This window comes from Thunnus albacares, chromosome 2, assembly GCF_914725855.1.
Source record: "Thunnus albacares chromosome 2, fThuAlb1.1, whole genome shotgun sequence".
Taxonomy (NCBI): domain Eukaryota; kingdom Metazoa; phylum Chordata; class Actinopteri; order Scombriformes; family Scombridae; genus Thunnus; species Thunnus albacares.
The window spans coordinates 1,880,230-1,899,075 of NC_058107.1; the positions used below are offsets into that span (position 1 = coordinate 1,880,230).

At 41.7% G+C, this 18,846-nt stretch overlaps 1 protein-coding gene across 2 annotated transcripts in view; it reads left to right on the plus strand.

Moving 5' to 3' along the window:
• The window catches only part of nr6a1a (nuclear receptor subfamily 6, group A, member 1a), a 91,763-nt gene that overhangs the window by 15,867 nt on the left and 57,050 nt on the right, over positions 1–18,846 (plus strand). For both annotated transcript variants that reach the window (XM_044362712.1, XM_044362721.1), the window contains exon 2: positions 7,987–8,034. In XM_044362712.1, the coding sequence (XP_044218647.1) occupies positions 7,987–8,034 (48 nt within the window). The remainder of the gene's footprint in view (positions 1–7,986; positions 8,035–18,846) is intronic.

Sequence of the window (18,846 nt, forward strand, 5' to 3'; positions counted from 1 at the left end):
CAGGGCCAGCCAGGCTGGCAGGTAGAGGCCAACCTACTCAGATAACAGGCTGGTGTTGCCCTCCATTGGCCACGCGGAACCCCAGCCATCTGGGACAGAAGAGCAGGGACAATGATGGACTGATACAGGGGCTGCATGAATGTTTGAAAGGGATTCCTAGGCAGTGCTAATGCATGGCTGCAGGTTGAGGATTTCAGAGGGAGGGGGGACTTAGTGTACATTCAATATCTGTTGCATGTAAATCACAGTTGAAGCCGCTATATTGTGGCCACATGCACAAACAACTCAGCCATATGGTGCTTTCTAGTAAGGAATGTGGATCCTGCTGTATTGCAAAGATACATTACAGCTTGGGGGTGTGGTTATTATTGACCACAGTGTTGTGTAAAGACTGATGTCTTATTTATATCATAGGTCTTTTTCACGGACGCCAGGGGTCACTGGGACATCGTTAATGTCATTCGTAGCAGCTTTTCCTTCTATGGCAAGTCAAATGTCTGCTCTGAAAAAGGAATGTAAATATATCTGGATATTTTTGACCATCTTGACAGTTACCTCAAAGCTGATTGTGATAACCTGAGACTCTGTTGATCAGTAAACTCAAACACATTTTTAATCTTACTGATTTTTGGAGCAACTATGTAGCAGCCATTAGAGGGACTGAAGCAAAATATGTATTTTCACTCAGCTTTAGCTAAGGCATGATGGCTGCATCTGGTTTCCAATGGCAGTGATTATCTGGCCAGATGAAACAGAGCCATGCTGGCTGGAGGCACCTTGAATCAGTGGTTAAATCACCATATGAAGTAAAAAGAAATGTCTGCATTGACTTGCTTACACTTGCAAATCTTCCATTCATTCAGTGTACTTGTCAGAGCTCACAGCTGGCTGTGATGAAGGCCTGATACAGTGCTGAGCCACTTGTGGTAAATACCATATTGAGCATTAATAGCATGTCTCCATCCACAAGGAGGGAGACAGAGGGGACAAGAGGCGGTATGTTATTTTGATGGCGAGCTGATTGCGCCGGAGGTTGCAGAGGTTTTAGAGGTGAAAGGTTAAAGATGCAGCCTTTCTTTGTCAACACACAATGGGCCACAGCGGAGCAGGCTCCGGCTGTATTGGTTGCTGCTGGAAGCCTTCCCAGCCTCGGGCTATAATGGTCAATAAGCTGTCATGAGGATTAGCAACAGAGACCACACACTGGAGAGCTCCATTCTTCTCTACCGCTGGTCCATTATCAGCACACACTGCTGCCTCAGAGTATGGACTGAAACAAGGCTTAATCCTGATCCCAGAAACGCCACCATTAAGATCTGACCACTCTGAGAAAGAAAACTAGGAAATGTGAAAAGCAGGAGGACTGACTGACCGATATCAACTCACAGTGTGTCCCTCTACAGTCACCGGCCTTCTCTTGAGAGATCATTTCAGCAGAAGGCTGACCGTGTGTTTCTGTCTTCCACACACATCTTTACAGTATCAAAAAAATCTTGCAGAGTCTTGAAACTTGAAACTTGAGTGAAGTCGACCTGGTTCCTCTTATACCATCAAGTCAAAATTTCAGTTTGTCCAATATTTTGGTTTGTGACCAAATACCTGCAAAACTAATGATCAGCCTCAGCTGCACTTTGAGTTGAGTGCTAATTAGCAAATGTTAGCATGTTAATACACTAAAGTAAGCTGGTCAACTCGGTAAACATTATACCTGCTAAACATCTGCATGTTAGTATTGTCATTGTGAGTGTGTTAGGATGGGGACTTTAGCATTTAGCCCAAAGCCCTGCTGTGCATAAGTATGGTTTCATTGTGTTTGAAGCAGAAATCTTGCAGAAATCTCAAAACCTGGTCAAATAAAAACAAAACTATTTGCATATAGAGGTGCCATGTGGGGTGAACTGACCCTTTTTTAAAAACCATGGTGTGCTTTGAAAAGTGGTTAGCAGTAATGTCAAAACATATATTAAACCATGATATGGTTCTTTTTAAACTGACATTTAACAAACAGGAGTAAAGCAGCCTAGTGAGAAAATGAATTAATATACTGTGAAATTATTAGTTTCTTATGTGTTGGTTTAATTACAGGGACAATACAGATAACCTTTGAGTCTATCTGAAATGAATTTGCAGCTGAAACAAATAAGTGGATAAAAAGATTGAGGATAAAAGCAACAGAACTGATAAAACAGACTTTGTGCAGTAATTAGCTTTATGATGACTAGAAGTCATAATTGAGCCTCAATTTGTTTGTTTTTTTTTTTACCTCTAAATCATTGCTGCAATGTAACAAATTGAACAAATTAAATGGATCTGATCACTTGTGTGTGTGTGTGTGTGTGTGTGTTTTGTGGGGTAAATCTCACATAAACGCTGTAACATATCTCAGAGTTTCAGTGTGTTCGAGGTGGGGTGGTCACAGACATTCATGCTTGTCTGCATGCGTGTTTGTGTGTTACACGTCAATGTGTGTCTGTTCAAAGGAGGGCGACTGGGGCATGTGTGTGTTTGTGTGTTGGTGTATGCTCCAGGGAGAACATATGCCGATGTTGACTGTGGGGCAGGGGTGGAGGTAGAGGGGGAGGAGGAGGAGGAGGAGGAGGGGGGCAGCTGGCGTGTGTCGGGTCAGGGGTCTACAGCTGTTGATAGCAGGGTGGTACACTGACACAGATAGGGGGATCTGATGCTCTGACAGCCTACGCTCTGGGCTGTCAGAGCATCGGTCCGTCTAGATGTGAGGGATGGAGCTCACCGGGCGGTGTGTAAGTGAGAAGTAGACGTCGTGTCTCCAGACGACGGCTGCACAGATGGCTCGGCTGCTGATGGAGGCGAGATGGGGAAAAAAAGAGGGTATGAAATAAAACTCGGACAGCAAGAGGGTAACTAATATGAAGCTAACAGATTGTTGTGGGGTTATAGTTAGACCCGTATGGTAGTCAGATTATATATCAGCCTCTGTATTAAATCAGATTTGGTCCAGTCAGTGTGGTCTACAGTATTTATTGTACATGATAAATATTACAATGATTGTCTATGGAAAGTCTTTAAGCTCAAATCATTTTAATTTTTTGACATGGAAATTGACACTTTTAAAGGAACTATTTCATTATTTGCAAAGTGTGCTTCTTGCTTTCAAAACAAGCATCAAATGAAAAGATTTTCCTCCAACCTAAATGGCAAAATTGGCTTTTGTCATTGATGAAATAATTTGTATGTGACCTAAACAAACATGATTCATAAGACCGTCCCTATAGCTATGGTTTGGTTAGTCTTAGGTGCACAAACTACTTGGTGAAGGTTATGTAGAGACTGATGGTTGAAAGAAACAAATATTAACTGTTGGTTAGAGATGAAACATAAACTGTGCGCCCAACTAGCACTGCAACAATTAGTTGATTAATCTATTAGCTGATCATCCTGCTCTTTTGAGAATCGATTCATCGTTTTAAGTCAAAAAATCTCTGGTTCTCTTCCCCAAATGTGAATATTTACTGGTTACTTTAGTCTTCGGTGACAGTAATTTAAATATCTTTGGGTTGTGGACTGTTGGTATGAACAAAACAAGACATTTGAGGACCTTGGGCCACCTTGGGCTTTTGTAAACAGTGATCGACATCGTTCACCATTTTCTGACATTTTATAGACCGAGCAACTAATGGAATAATTGGGAAAATAAATGTAACACAGCAAATTAGTACAAACAGAGGAAAACTTCAGCGGGAAATTCCCCAAACTGCACAAACCTCCAGCAGAGTGTTAGAAAGAATACAGAGGCTAGAACTTATTACCAAAGTGAGTCAAAGATGGTAAAAGGCTGTGGTCACCAATGCAAATGTTACTCAATGCCTTCCCACAAATGTTCTTCATGTCATGCTACTTACTCTAATGTTATGTGAACTGTGTATTAGTTACAATTTTTATCATTTTTTTTCTCAAGAAAACATTTTTCAGTAGTGTTCTAAAGAGCAGACAGCACAATAAGTAGATACTTTTTGGATTTAGATTTGATTTTTGATCCTCTTTTACTGAACTGCTGGATATTGTGCTTTTAGAGGCAGGTGTGTGTTTAAAGCTAGAACCTTTTGAAGCAGACAGACCAAACAACACTTGAGGATAACTGTACCTAAAGAAATGGTCTGACAGTTACACAATCAAATGAAAGGTGTGTTTGTGTGTGTGAAATACATTCACACACTGTAGGGTTTGTTGTAAATGGCAACAGTGGTTCTCTCACAAGGTCTCAGCAGAAATATGATTGAATCATTTATCCAGGGTCTGTTTTCATAGTACATCACTGACATAGTCACTGTAATGAAAAAACGGAAACTGTGCTCAAATTATTGTATTGTAGGAGCTTCAGAATTATTGATAGTACATTGTAAAAAGGGGTAAATTATAGACTGCAAACAGACTTAACTCTATATGTAACGTCCTGATATCATCTTCTAAACATTTTTACAAAGTATACACAAGGCATCCTGCAGGATGATTAGCCTACATCATCTAGTAATCATGCTACACAGTGAGCACAGTGAGTGGATGAGATGCACTGTGTATTTTAGTTTTGTCAGCAGCATTTTACACTTTAAACAATCCTCTGCCTTTGATTTCTAATCTCTCAGTTTGAGTCCACATTATAAATTAGTGATTAACGCAGACGCTCATCATTACTGTAAACAGGGATTCATATCACTGCTGATACCAAGTCTACATAGTGAACTTTGAATATTGACAGATGCTGAGTATCTAATCTGTGTAAGCTGGTGCTGTGTCACTGAACAGTCAGGCTGGCAGGATGATGTCTCAGCAGGCAGATGTGATGTGTTGCTCACTGCTTTCTGACCTGTGAGTGCTTATCTAGAGAGGGAGGAAACTGGATTTACTCTTATAGCTGTAATTGAGATGCAACCTGTGTAGCATTTTGAATAGATATTACCTGAACAGTAATTTGCCTTTTAGTTAAAGGACAGGTTCACAATTTGTCAAGTCTGTCTTAGAACAGTGAGGTGTCCATATGAACAGTGAAAGAGGTTTACCTCGCTGTAATCATTCCTCCTGTTCATACTGACTATTAAAATCCTCTTCAAATGTGCTTTCAATGTAAGTGATTGGAGCCAAAATCCACAGTGTGTCCACACAGTCATTTTGTGCAAAAACTCCCTCTTTGTGTTTCCTCGGACAGTGTTTCCCTGTTGAGCTGCAGGTGGAAGTATAGTAACAAAAAGAGGGACTTTGGCACTAAAAAGACTGTAACATTGAAAGATATCTACTTGATTTGGACGACTGAAGGTTCATGTAAGCTCCAGATTAGGACTGGGCAATATATTGATATTATATTGACATCGTGATATGAGATAGATATCGTCTTAGATTTTGGATATTGTAATATCGTGATGTGGCATAAGTGTTGCCTTCTCCTGTTTTTAAAGGCTGCATTACAGTAAAGTGATGTAAACTGTTCTAACTGTTCTATTATCTGCCTTTACCTACTTAGTCATTGTTTATCAAAAATCTCACTGTATAAATATCTTGTGGAAGCACCAATAGTCATCCCTACAATATTGTCGCATTATTGATGTTGACGTATTTGGTCAAAAATACCGTGATATTTGATTTTGTCCATATCACCCAGTCCTACTTCAGATAAACTTTTAAATACATTTTTGTACAGAAGGAGGACTGTGGATTTTGTCCCCCATCACTTCCATTGTAAGGTCATTATGAAGGGATCTTCTAATGGTCAGTATGAACAGGAGGAATGATTACAGCAAGAAAAACATGTTTCACTTTTCATTTGGGCTCCTGACTGTTGTTCGAAGACAGACTCGACCCTCTGGCTAGTGCACTGTATATGGCTTTATTTGAACTTATTTTACATTTTAATGAATTTTAGCTTGTGTGGAGCCTTCAGCAGTGCTTTATTCCTGCAAAGGTCATTCTGTAATTTGGTAATTTTAGCACATCATTACTCAGTAACTCATTTTGTTACTATTTTGTTCAAATGCATGTTAAATTAGTGCTTCAACTTGGGAAGTACTCACCAGTATAATATGTATGCAGTATGTATGCAGTATGTACCACTTTCTAATCAGTGTACGTACCCATGGTGTAGTCACTGTAAGTGTTGGACAAGCTTATTTCCTTCTCTAACAAAATGTGTAGCTTCTTAGTTGGTTAAGAGCTTTCAACTTATTTTATGGGTATTCCTTACTAAATGTACTGTAATTAGAGTTGGTTGGTTGGGTTGGGAGCTCTGTAATTTCCATCATTTTATGGATGAATACATTGAATCTGGAGCTAATGCCTCCAAAATCCTCTGTCCACAAATGCTCTGTATAGTGCCACAAGGGTATCAGACAAGTTATAAACATGAGCTGTTTGTACTACTCAGGGGTGGGCGATATGGCAAAAATATTATATCACAATTTTTTTTAGGCAGGATCCTAATCCACGATCTTATCACAATTCTTTTTCATGTTGGTTTTTAAGACTATTTTGCAAGTTCCTGAACAGTACTCAAGATTCATTATCACATAATGATAGAAATTTGTCTCAGCTGAGGGGCTCACAAACAACATAAAAACATGGAACCATGAAACCATGAAACATGACCATGAAAGACTCACAAAAAATTACAATAAAACACAAATAATTCCATAAATAAATAAGAGCAGGTGTGCAAAGCTGCATATTGCAGTACAACCAAACTAACAGTACAACCAAACTAATTTCACAGCTGAAAAGTTGATGTGTAGAAATGTTAGTGTGTCATTTCGGATAACTAGCTGGATGTGCACCGTTCAAAAAGGGCACAAACACAGTACACCTGAGCTGACATCACGCTAGCTTGCAGTATGAGAAGTTAGTGCTACCAGTTAGCAGGCGAGCTAACCGCTAAATGGTGGTGTTAATGTGCAGCCCAGCTGTCAGTTTAATGTGATGTGCAGCAGGTGAGCTTCCTAGCAAGACATTAAAACTGCTGTAGATTTCACAAACACACTACCGAGCATCAAATCTGTGGGCTAACTGGTGAGCTGGTGATGTGACGATACTCAGCATTTACCAAACAAATGATGTGAACAGTGCTGATAGTTTGCTCTGTTGCGAGATCCCTTTTGCCGGAGGTCATTTTCTCCAGCAGACCATAGATATGGTACCAGGTGCTCGCCATGTTGGTGCTGTTACCTGTTAGCCTCCTGCTAGCAGACTGCACTCTGTCAAGGCGCTGAACTGATACAATGTGCAATGTAGCACAATACTATAGATCTCTCTGTTATGGCAGATTGTGGAGAAATTTTAATTGTCCACAATCTAATAATTGTCATATTGCACACCTCTAGTGCTACTACAAATTACACATTTACCCGCCAAATGCTTTGTGCAGGCACCAGGTTTAGAGTACTGGTACCTTTTATCTTCCAGTTCAAGCACTTGGCTAAATGGTACAAATATTTCATCAGGATGTCTTTGCCCTGTTCCTTTTTGTGGTAAATCATGCATTGCTTTTTAATATATTCCTGCACAGATGTCACAAACACAAAATAATGTATGTGTTTTCTATTAAAAGGACCAGTGTGTAAGATTTAGGGGGATCTATTGGCAGATATCCTTATATCTACATAAGGAGCGGGTCCTCTTCTACAGAGCCCGCCATGTTGCACCGCCATGTTACAGTAGCCCAGAACAGACAGACTAGCTGGCTCTAGAGAGGACCCACTGTAGTTTCTCCTACATGCTTGGAGGGGGAGGACGGGTGGGGGGTGGTATTCAGTCGGTTGCAATATGCAACCACACCGTTAGATGCCACTAAATCCTACACACTGGTCCTTTAAATGACAGAAAATCCTTTTTTTTCTTGGAATTTCTCCTCTGTGTTTATCTACCACACTACCACACCACAGCCTGAAAATAAATACCAGTGAGTATCTGTGTCTGTCTGTTTAAAATGCATCCAATAGCTACCTTTGATCTGTCTGACCTTTTTTCCAGGCTTTTATGGGGACCATCCGCTAGAGTCTGAACAGAACGACAGCATGGGTGAGTTCACGACATGCATGTATTCTCAGATGTGAATTAAGGACACAGCCCTCTGTATACTCTGTATATTTGAAGTAAATAGAGTATATTTTAATAGGACCTTTTTGACATGTCACAGTAGGAAAAGCACAGGGGTAAAGATAAAATGAATGACGGCTGAATTCCATTTAGCTGCTTCAGTTTCAGGCTCCTGGTATTATGCATGCTGGCTTATTGGGATACTTGAATAGAACAGAGCCATTGTTAATCTTATTAGTAACACCTGTGCTTTTCCTAACATGACAAGTCAATAATGTGTGCTGTCTTCAATTTGTCATTACTTAGTTTTCCCACTTCGCTCTTCAGTCACTGACCTGTTGTGTAGCACTGTGTCACTACATTACAATCATAAATATTAGTCGTAAATACCAGAAAAATAGAATACAGACCTCATAAAACACAGCTACAGTATATTGTGGGCCAGTTTTAGTTTCTGGCCATGAATTAAATCATTAGACAGAGAGCTCCATCTAGTGGTAAAATAGGGTGCCATAAGTTTAATGAATGGGTTATAATTTCCTGACAAATCCACAAGAGGGGAGTATGAACTCAATAATAATGGAGCTGCCTCTTTCATAAGCTCTGGTCCCCTGGCTCTTAAGCAGTGACTGGGAGACAAAATGAAATGTCTAAAAGCAGCTGTTGATTGATGATAGGAAGGATTATTGTTTCCTTGCTTAAGCAAAATAGAAAATAATATTTTTTCTGTTATTTGTTCTGCTGTGTAGAAACATTTTGGCCAAGTGGTCAGTGAGCATATCCTGTACATAAAAGTTTAATCTGTTATCAGAAGTCTCTCTGCATGGTGCATGACATGCAAACCTAACACGTGAGATGTAAAAATGTCAAAAATATGTTCCTCCCAGGAGGAAACTGGGAGCAAGGGGGCAGGGGTGAGGCGATGGTCCAATGTTAAGGTCCAGGTTCAGGCGAAGTTCACCCGGCACTCCCCTGGCTGCCATCACAGCGCCAGGTGGCACCGTGGAGGGGTCAGAGGTCGGACACAGTTCAGAAACTGCTGACCTCGCCGTGACTCTGCACTGACCTGATTGTGTGCAGCTCTTCTCCGGCTTTTCTCATCGTTCCCTCTATAAACCTGCGAGAGGAGAAAAGGGTGGGGAGAGGGGGCTAAGAAGTGGAAGGAAGCCGGAGAGGAACTATTAAACCTGCGCACACAGTGAATGGCTGGCATTGTTGCGTGCTGCAGGAGGAGGCACGGATTTATGAGGCCGAGGCTGATTGGGTTGTAAACTTGACGAGGTGGGCTCACGGCCGCAGCTTCTCTCTCTCTCTCTGTTGGCCCTATTCTCCTCCCAGGATGCCCCGGTGCACGTACTGGGCAAGGGTGATGCTGGGGTCAAGGGGGGCTGAGGCAGGGCTCCTCAGGCTTGTAAATGCTCTGACAGGGGTGGGAATTCAGAGACCCCCATTCAGTGACCAAAAAACCCAGGTCAGGGGCCAAATAGCTGAGTTAGCAACAGCTGTTTTCAACACTAGCCCTGTAGATGAAGTCCTAATGTCAACTCGCGTATCTCAAATGAGAATGTTTTGTTTTGACCCTTCATATGAATCTTTCTACCTAAACTTGGAGCATGCATCAGCATCTTCATGAGAAGAGATGGTGATCTACAGATGGTCATTTATTTGGGATTGATTGGTTCATAGGGTTATAAACCTATAAGAGAAGTGGAGTGTCCTGGGCACAGATGTAAAATGCTAGAGTCCATAAAAACTGTAGCTGCACACTTAATCATTCACACATCCATTTGGATCAATTATTTATCTTTTCTGGCTCATCTTTTATGTAATCATTGTTCAGGCCTGTGTTTCTGCATTTATTCAAGTGATAAATAACTGAAGCAACATAAATCATATCCTTCCTATTTAGATGTTTTGTGCTGTGTATCAGGACATGTTTTGCTCCCTGTGGCTCCTCCTCCAATCACCTCTTGGATGACCTGGCTCTGTCGCCGGGTTCAAACTCTTCCCCAACCCCCCCCTCCCTCTCTCTCTTTAGTCCCAGTTCACAGCTGACCAATAGCTGCAGAGTGGGTCGTCAGAGGGGTTATCAGGGTTCTTTGGTGACTACCTCTGTTCCATGGTTAATCATTACCAGCTGCCTATTCCAACACAAGGACGGGACTTTCTCTTCTCAACTTTGGCCCCGAGCGGTTTCACTCTTCAGCTTCATCAGACTGCTTCTCTGCATGCTTGCTTTTCATTCGTTGCTGTACATTTTAACCAGTATCTCTCAGGAAATGCACACAACAGGCATGAAATGTTATGTGTACATCGCAATAAATGTCTAATTGGATAATTAAAGTAAAATAGGTGTATTGTATGACATAGCTCTTTAAGTTTAAGGAAGTATAGTTTGCCAAGAAAGACTTGATTTTTATTGAATTATGTTTTGGAATCTGATCTTTCTGACATCAAAGAGTGATTGATTTGTTAAAGAAACCCACCTCATATCAGAACACAGGCCTCCTACAGCACTACATGTTGTAGGCCAGCAGGGGGCAGTAGATCCTTTCCTGACCTGCGTGTGATGTATACTCCCACGTGCCACCTGGACCCAGTGAACTCAACACCCATATGGAAGTACTTGGCTGGAGCCCAGCACATGCCTTTCCTTTGTCCTCACATAACTGGGCTAACTTTATGTGCCTGTGTCCAAAAGTCATTCAAGATCACCAGGTTTTCATTTTCCTACGTGCTACGCAGCAGAGCAGTCAAACACTTGACGCTGCTTCAGATCCCTCTCTTTGTTCCTTTTGTTGTGTTTTTTTTTATTTCTCTTGTAAAAGTGGATTTCAGTGTGAGTTTTCAGTGTTTGACTGAAGTGAATGTATAGGTAAGCTGGTGAAGAATGAAACACCACTAGTAGTAGGCTTTTTCTTTCCCTCTCCCATGGGTGCCCCAGCCTTTTTTGCACTTGGAACATGATGTGAGTGCCGCAGAGTGTTTGGGAGCTGCTGCTGGTGCTGACCTCTATGCTTTCTTATCACTTTAGCCTTTAATAATTCATGATTAGCCTAGATTTGATTCACCGTCTCTTTTTTTTTTTTTTTGCTCGGTTGATGCAACTCGCGTTGGCGTTAGACTCGGGGTCAGCCTGCGGAGTGTTTCCAGGTCAGGGAGAAGTGGGTCACGCTGTTCCCAGTGTCAGTGCCTATAACTTCACAGTGTGTGATGACAAAGCCCAACTCCACAGGGATAAACAAGCAGACTTTTGTGTGGCCCTAATATATGTAGTGAACAGTGTCCATCCGCCGCACACAGGCCTCTGTAGATATACTGCTTTACTGTGCTGACGTTTCTTTTAGTTATTAAAGTTATATATTTGCAGATTAATCCTTCATTTGAAGTCAGTAATGTATCACAATTTCTCAGAGCTTTAAAAAAGAGCTGCCAACTCGGAAGGAAGGAACTTAATTTTATAGAAACTGTTTCAGTTGTGTTTTTACACAAACACAAAAATAATCTTGTTTATTAGAAAAATTGTGTCTAAAAATATTGGTTTCCATTTTTGTCTTCATTTGTTTCTCATTAGTTTACTGTGCAAAAATCTGTAATTCACCCCAAAAATCTTGTAAAGATGACATAAAAATTAGAATTTTATATATAAACATAGTAATTGTTATTTTATTAGACTAATTTTACAGCTTAAGATTTGTATCTTCATGTCCAGCACCTAAGGTAGACTGTGTGTGTGTGTGTGTGTGTGTGTGTCACGTATCGTGTTAGATTGATCTTTGTCGAGACAGTTGAAAGACAAGAAGTGACCCGGGCTGCTTCTCATTGTCCCCTCCGACACTTTTCCACTGTAAACAAGAAAGAGAACATGCTTTCGGCTCTGCTCTGGTTGGAAAACATCAATGTGTTTGAAATTTCCCAGCATGTTAACATAACCTTACAGGGCAATTACTGCGAGATTATTTCCATATGTCTATATCTCCTCCGATTACACACTGAAATAGGGTTATGAGGCTGATTAACTTTCCAAGAATCACCGGCACAGACTGTTTCACTTTTTTAAAATATATGTATATATTTGATCGGGTTGATTTGAATCAAGACAGAATTCATTGAGTCTCTGTTTCACGTCTGTGTTACATTTTAGTTACAGTGCATTTGGATGACTGTCCTGTAATTACAAATGTCCCAGGCTCAGCCCCCACAGCAGCCTGTCTGTCTTTAAAAGTGTCCTTGACAGGGTTCCCTCTGGTCTTAGAATTCCAGGAATATCATTGAAGTTTGGAGAGGTGCTGTAGACATGGAAAGTTTGGGAAAGTTGTAGGTCAGGGAATAATAATCTGCAAAAGAACGGTCGCTTCGTGCAATATAGCCGACGGGATTTTCCAGCTTGTTTCACACATTTGTTGCAGTCAATGGTTTTCAGCCCAAGTGAAGTGGAAAGCAGACAACATTAACAAACAAGAACCGAGTGCAATTTTGAGGTCACGGAAGAGGTCGCACTTAGTAATGGAAAATGAGAGAAAACTTATGGAATTTAACATCTGGGTCATGGTGGGAAGCCTGCTTTAGGCAGGACACTGAACCTCCTACCTGCTTGCTTTGCATTGGACTGTATACAAAGTAAAATCATAATAGTAGTGTCTGTTAAAGACGAGACCCAGTTGTTGTCTTCATGCAAGGTCTGGAGACAACAGATCTAAAACATGGAGAATAATGTGTTGACAACCTTAACAAACAAGACGCTGAGTAAAAACACATTTCCAGCAATGCATCATATCAAATGTTTGTTGAATTGATAATAGACATTTAGATCCTTATTTCACAGGCGATATGTGTAGCTGCCTTTCTTCATGTGTCTGTATTCTATCAGTATCCATCCAATGAGAAAATGTCTTTGTCTGTTTCATTTCACCGTACAATAGTCTTTAAAACAATGACATTAGTTTTAAGGCAGCCATTCAAATTGATACAATTGAATTTGGTAATTATTCAATTTTGAGTTGTAACAGTTCAGACTCAATCTGCACTTAGATCTGCGTCACCGCACATCAATAATGTCACTTAGAACAATAAAAATAGACATGTTGTACAATTAGATTTCCTCAGTCAATGTGATTTTCATCGTGTTACTCAAATGAGGTGAAACCACTGAGACACGATTAAAAAGCGACAATTCTCTCCATAAACAGTGAACAGTTTTCATTGGAAGCATGTGGATTATCAACAGCGACAATTCTGGAAAGAAACTAAACTTGAACCACTAGATTTATGTAAACACTGTATGAATGTTTTTAGGTAATTTATCCTGTAAGTTGACATCAGTAAACTGCACACAGTGTGCTCATATTTAAAAGCTGGACAGGTATGTGAGGCTCTTGTTATTGATTATCAGTAACCATATGAAGCTTTGGTTTCCTCCCTGTTCCACGTTACCATCAGTGTGTTGTATGAAATCCTTGAGTACACATCAGTTGCTGTCGTCAGTCCTCGTGTCTGATTGGTTACTGGGGTGATTGAACCGCAGTCTGCATTCATTGATCAGTGAGTTATTCTCATGTAAACCCACCGACAGCAATGAATGTTTATTGCAGCCTTAATAGTGAACGCCTCCTGCGTCACAGGTGAAGCCGCTGTCTGATGGATTGGTCTTAAGGTCACGGGTTTGGTCCCGTCGACGACGAACAAGTCCATCTGCCGACTGTGCTCCCGCCTGTATGCTCTGAAGTGAAATGCCTCATGATGCATGGTTTCCAGATGATGGTGTGCGTGTGTGCTGTGGTGACCCTCAGGGTACAGTCAACGGTCGATGGTTTTGGTCAGAGCTCAAACTCACCGACAGCGTTGAATGTTCACCGTGGGCACCGTGAAGCGCTCTGTGTCTCACCATTGGTTTGTTTGATTGATAGCAGCTTTTTGATTTGTCAGAGAAAATCAACACATGAAACATACAAGTAAGAAAACCGAGCTCCAGAGTGCATTTTCATTTGTCGTCAGCCTCTCAGTTTGACTCAGACAAGTGGAAAATCACAGAAACACTTGCCTGTCCCTCGCTTGTTGGTCCCCATCCAAACCACATATATTTAAAATGTCTGCAATTCAAATTTAAACATGTGTTTTGCTTTTTCGTAAGCCTGCTATGGTGTCAGTGATTTATATATCCATCTCAGCTGTCAACAGATGGTAAAAACGATGGAAAAATGCTAATTTTATAATGCTAATCGACACCAAGAAAGACTAGCTAGATATAGCTGTGTGCTGAGTATCACAATCATGCGTGTGTGTATCTGTGCGTTCTTCTGTGTTTCTCTTGGCCTGTGCGGAGCAACTCCATGCCAAGGCGTGTTACCACCCATGTCGGCGTGAGGTTCAAATTACGTTGATGGGAAGCCAGCAGGAGTGAGGAGAGGCGGTGATGCAAAGGGCTTGGGTTTCTTTAAATAGCCCTGCAGACGTGGTGAACGCCATCATGATTGTCATCGTCCTCAGCTTCTGTAAAACTACTAACACAACTCTCATCTGTCTTCTTCAGCCTGCAGCAAGAAGAGGAACAAAAAGGAATGGAGGGGGGGGAGGTGGGGGTGGAGGGTAATCTGAAATGGCATGAATAAAAGGACAGCGTCAGTCAGGCTCGTGGAAGGAGGCGAATTGGTACAAGTGTGATCAGAGAATGCCGCTGTGCCCCACAGCTTAAACTAGTGCACTGCAGTGTTGAGCTAGTTAGAGATGATTACTGTTCCCTTTACCCTGCGTTGAACCTCAGCTACTGCTCTGGGAGTGCGCCTTCCTGTGTTCGTCTCTTTGAGGTTGGAAAATCATGCAGTCATGTTTTATTAATGCTCTCTCTCTCTCTGTCTGTCTGTCTGTCTGTCTCTCCTTTTCGCTCTCTCTCTCCACTGTTTTGCCTGCTTCCCTCAACACAGAAGAAGAGATTTGGAACACAGTATTTTGTTTGTTCTACATCCTCTTTTTCACAACGAATTTTGGCATTTCACGTAGGTCGGGGTTTTAATTTGGAAGGGTACTGAAACCTTGTAGGGAGGTAGTGAATGTATGATGCAACTCATTGTAGAGAGGGTTGTCGCAGCTCGGTAGGATTTGTGTTCTGTTAGATCAATCAGATGGAAAATGAGAGAATTGGATCTGCAGATTTTTGTATGTGTTCTCCACACACCGTAGGCTTTCAGACAAGAGCCACACACTCCTCGCGTCCTGCATAATGAATGATCACTTTGGGAAGAGTGAGGTACAATTCACTTTTTCCTGGTTTGACACAGTTCACTGACCACGGAGGAGACGTCATTATCGCCACAATATAATACTAAAACATGAATTATTTCCCTCGCCCTCCATTTCTCCTGTCTGTAGTGTTTACCCCTAAAAACAAAACCCCAAATGTCTCAAGATGAATTTTCCTTGAAAATAATCTTCACCTTGAATCTAAATAACCAATATCATAGCTATTTTTTTGGACAATAGCTTTTGTGTTACATTGCTTCAATACACAAACCATGGCCATATATTTGTTAATTTTCCCCCAGTTTTTCTTATCTCTAAGAAAGCTAGATGCCCGCTTACCTCCTTTTCTTTGCAAAGAATACAGTTTCTGGCATTTTCCTATTTTTTTCTCTGTTTCCACTGACAAACAAGGTGGGAAGTAATAGTTTTTTCAGTCTCTCTGGCTCTGGCTTCAATGGCTTCCCCTCTTGGCACTTGTACTGTTTGGCTGTGCGCCTGAGACACACAGAGGCTTTTTTCATTCTCAAATATCTCTCCCTTTCCTTTACCCCCCTCTTTTTTTTTCATCTGACTTGACTTCCGCTCTCCCTGCAAGGGGAGAACTTATGGGAAATGTATGTTAACTCACTGCATGCTGATTTATTCATCGGTTTGAGGCGTGGCTGTACTTCCGCGTCAGGGTTCTTGATAATTCCGCTGCTGGCGTGGTCCCCAGAAACTTTGCATAACTGACAAACTTGCAAAAGTATAGCGTGTAAAAATAGCTGGGCGAGCATGAGAGCCTGACAGGGCCAGAGTGAAGAGTGCAACAGTGTGACTGAACCAGTGTGAACCCTGCGTCGTCAGCACATTCCAGGGGTTGGACAATGAGAAGCACACAGTGTACTCTGTCGTGTTGCCTGCATAGCTGGCTGGTCTGCAGCCAGAACTCCGTGCTGCCTGAAACAAGGCCAACGCAACACAGATGCACAAAATTCAGCAAAACGAGCACAAATTTTTCGATTCGGTGTATCGTACATGTCAGCTATGCTAGGATTGTCTGAATTGGACTCAGCATTTAGCCTGTTTCTCGTGTGAAAAGGTAACGGGTTCACTTGAGGAAGATTAGGCATTACTAAAGAAAAGGTTCTCCACATCCAGAGTTATCAGTGTAACTGTAAGGACCAAAATACTGATTGAAGTATGAAGACGTGGTCCATGTGGGAATCTATTTTCATACTAGAACCACTGGGGAATTCAATTTGTGCTCGTGGAACAAGAATGTGTTGTACATACGGTTTCTCTTTTCTAGGGTTAAGGTTCGTCAGCTAGGCTTGGTTATGGTTCTGGTAAAGTCAGAAAAATCCAGGAATTGAAAATGTTGAGACAGGAAGTGATCCTGGGATCTCTGGAGCACAGGGTGACTGTATCAACTCATTAAACCTTCCTAACTTTCCACCGGACTGTTACAGTATCAACACTCCTACTGTTTCCGGTTAATTCATGATGAAATTGTATTTCTTTCACTTTTCATTTGACATTGTGTGTCCATTTCACAGAATCTCACAAGCGAGCCATCTTAGGACAACCACCTTTTAGACGTTCAAAACATGCCAAATATCTGTCAATTTCCTCTGACAAATATTTTGCTCACATTACTGTACCCACAGTTAACGTGAAACTCCCAGCATAGCTCAGACGCCTGTTCAAAAATACTCAGGCTGTGAGGCTGCCAGCATATGCTCTCACACACTTTCCCATCCCATCATGCCTCTTGACAATTATTATTATTATACAATCCGCTGGCACTGCGAGACATCTCCTAATGGAAGTGCATGAGGAGATTAAATCGCTAAAATCACCAGCGCAGTGAGTGATCCTCTTCGTGGGCAAACTCAATCAAATTCAACAAATATGCCTTAATTGCTGTGTCAGTCACAAAATAGGCTTTAAGTCAGATTGGACATTTTAATATCTGCTCGAATTAAGAAGTTTATAATGAGATTTAGCGGTGCAGCGGGGTCGCGCAGTATCATATTTAGCTGTCACACTGCTTGCGTTTGTTGTCACACATTTGCAAAGTGGAATGGTCCGTGATATAACAGGGCTGATTTATAAAATGTGGAAGTCAATAAATAAATTAGGGTGAGATAAATATATGGTAGCAATAGTGGCTGAGCAGTAACATATAAATGTTCATGTCTGATATGACATGTGATGTCATTTGATTGACTGTAGATTTACAGTAGAACTAATCAATATCTTAAACTGATTTGATGCTACTGAAGGCAGTTCTGTGCTATTGTGGTATGAATGAATAGGTTGTAAACATGTGATGATTATTGTTAGTCTTAGTATTGGGATTAAAGATAATTTCAGGAGTGAATACCGTGATCAGAATAAAATTCAAGGAAGGAAAAAGTAAAAATAACCTGCTGCCTTTTGTTGTAATTATTTGGCAGTGACAGGGAAAAGGAGGGGATAAGTTATTGTGGTCACAGTTTGCATCTTGGAAAGCTGGATTCCCGTCTTCTAAGATACTAAATATTGGCAAAAAAACTGCACCTCTCAAGAACTTTCATTTCTGACAAAACCCTGCACTGGAATATTTACTGAACTTTTCTGTCAGGCATGATTGGACAAGCCTTAGTAGGATTCTCTGGATCTTGAGGGGTTTAAAAATGATTCATAACCATTGTGAAGCCGTACTGACTTAACCTGGGTACTGGCAGCAGTGGCCAGGCCGGCCCTGCTTCAGTGTAGGGACTCCTTCAGGCGGAGCGCCAAGCCTTTCCAGAAACACCCTGCCTCCACGTGCCATGGATCATCCTGCCAAGGCTCCAGGGGTTTCATTTGCAACTTTAACTGTGGCTGAGCCAGCTCCTATCTCTGCTGCCAGCTCTTTTCTCAGCATTAACCCGTGGCTCTCCTTTGACGGTGACATACGGTTTTCTCTAACGTACCGACCTCCCTGCTTATGACTTACCTTTACCCCCCATCTTCTTCTCAGTTCCTCCTCGCAGCAGCCAGTATCCTCACTCTCTTCGCTGCTGATTGACGCCCCTGTCTGTCTGTCTGTCTGCCCTGTTTTTCTCCCCCCGTCTGTCTTTTCTCTCTCTCTGCTGTGCACCTTTGAACCCAGCATTGATGCACTTGATCACATCACGTCAGTCTGGCTCTAGTTGACTTATCCACTCCTGCAGCATGCCTGAGAGAACTGCACTGTATGTCACACTCCTCTCTCTTCTCCAAAGCTTTGTCGGCTCATTTCAGTCATGAGCGCCGAGGCTGATGAATATGTATCCCGGGCTCTTTTCGCAGCAGTTTTGAGGATCTCTAACAAAGCGGGATGAGAGAGCCCTTTGTGGTTGTCTTCTGGATTTAACCGTGACATTTCTCTGGAGCCTGCTGCCACTTCTTATCTTCAACAGACTTTATCCCCAGGTCAGACTCGCGGCCCCTTTTGAACACTGGCATTGTCAAAGCTCACACCCCAAAAAAAATCCTCGCGCTAACTATCATATTTCGTTATTCGGGAGCTCACAGTAACGTCTGTTTGAATCTCGGGGCCTTAATTGA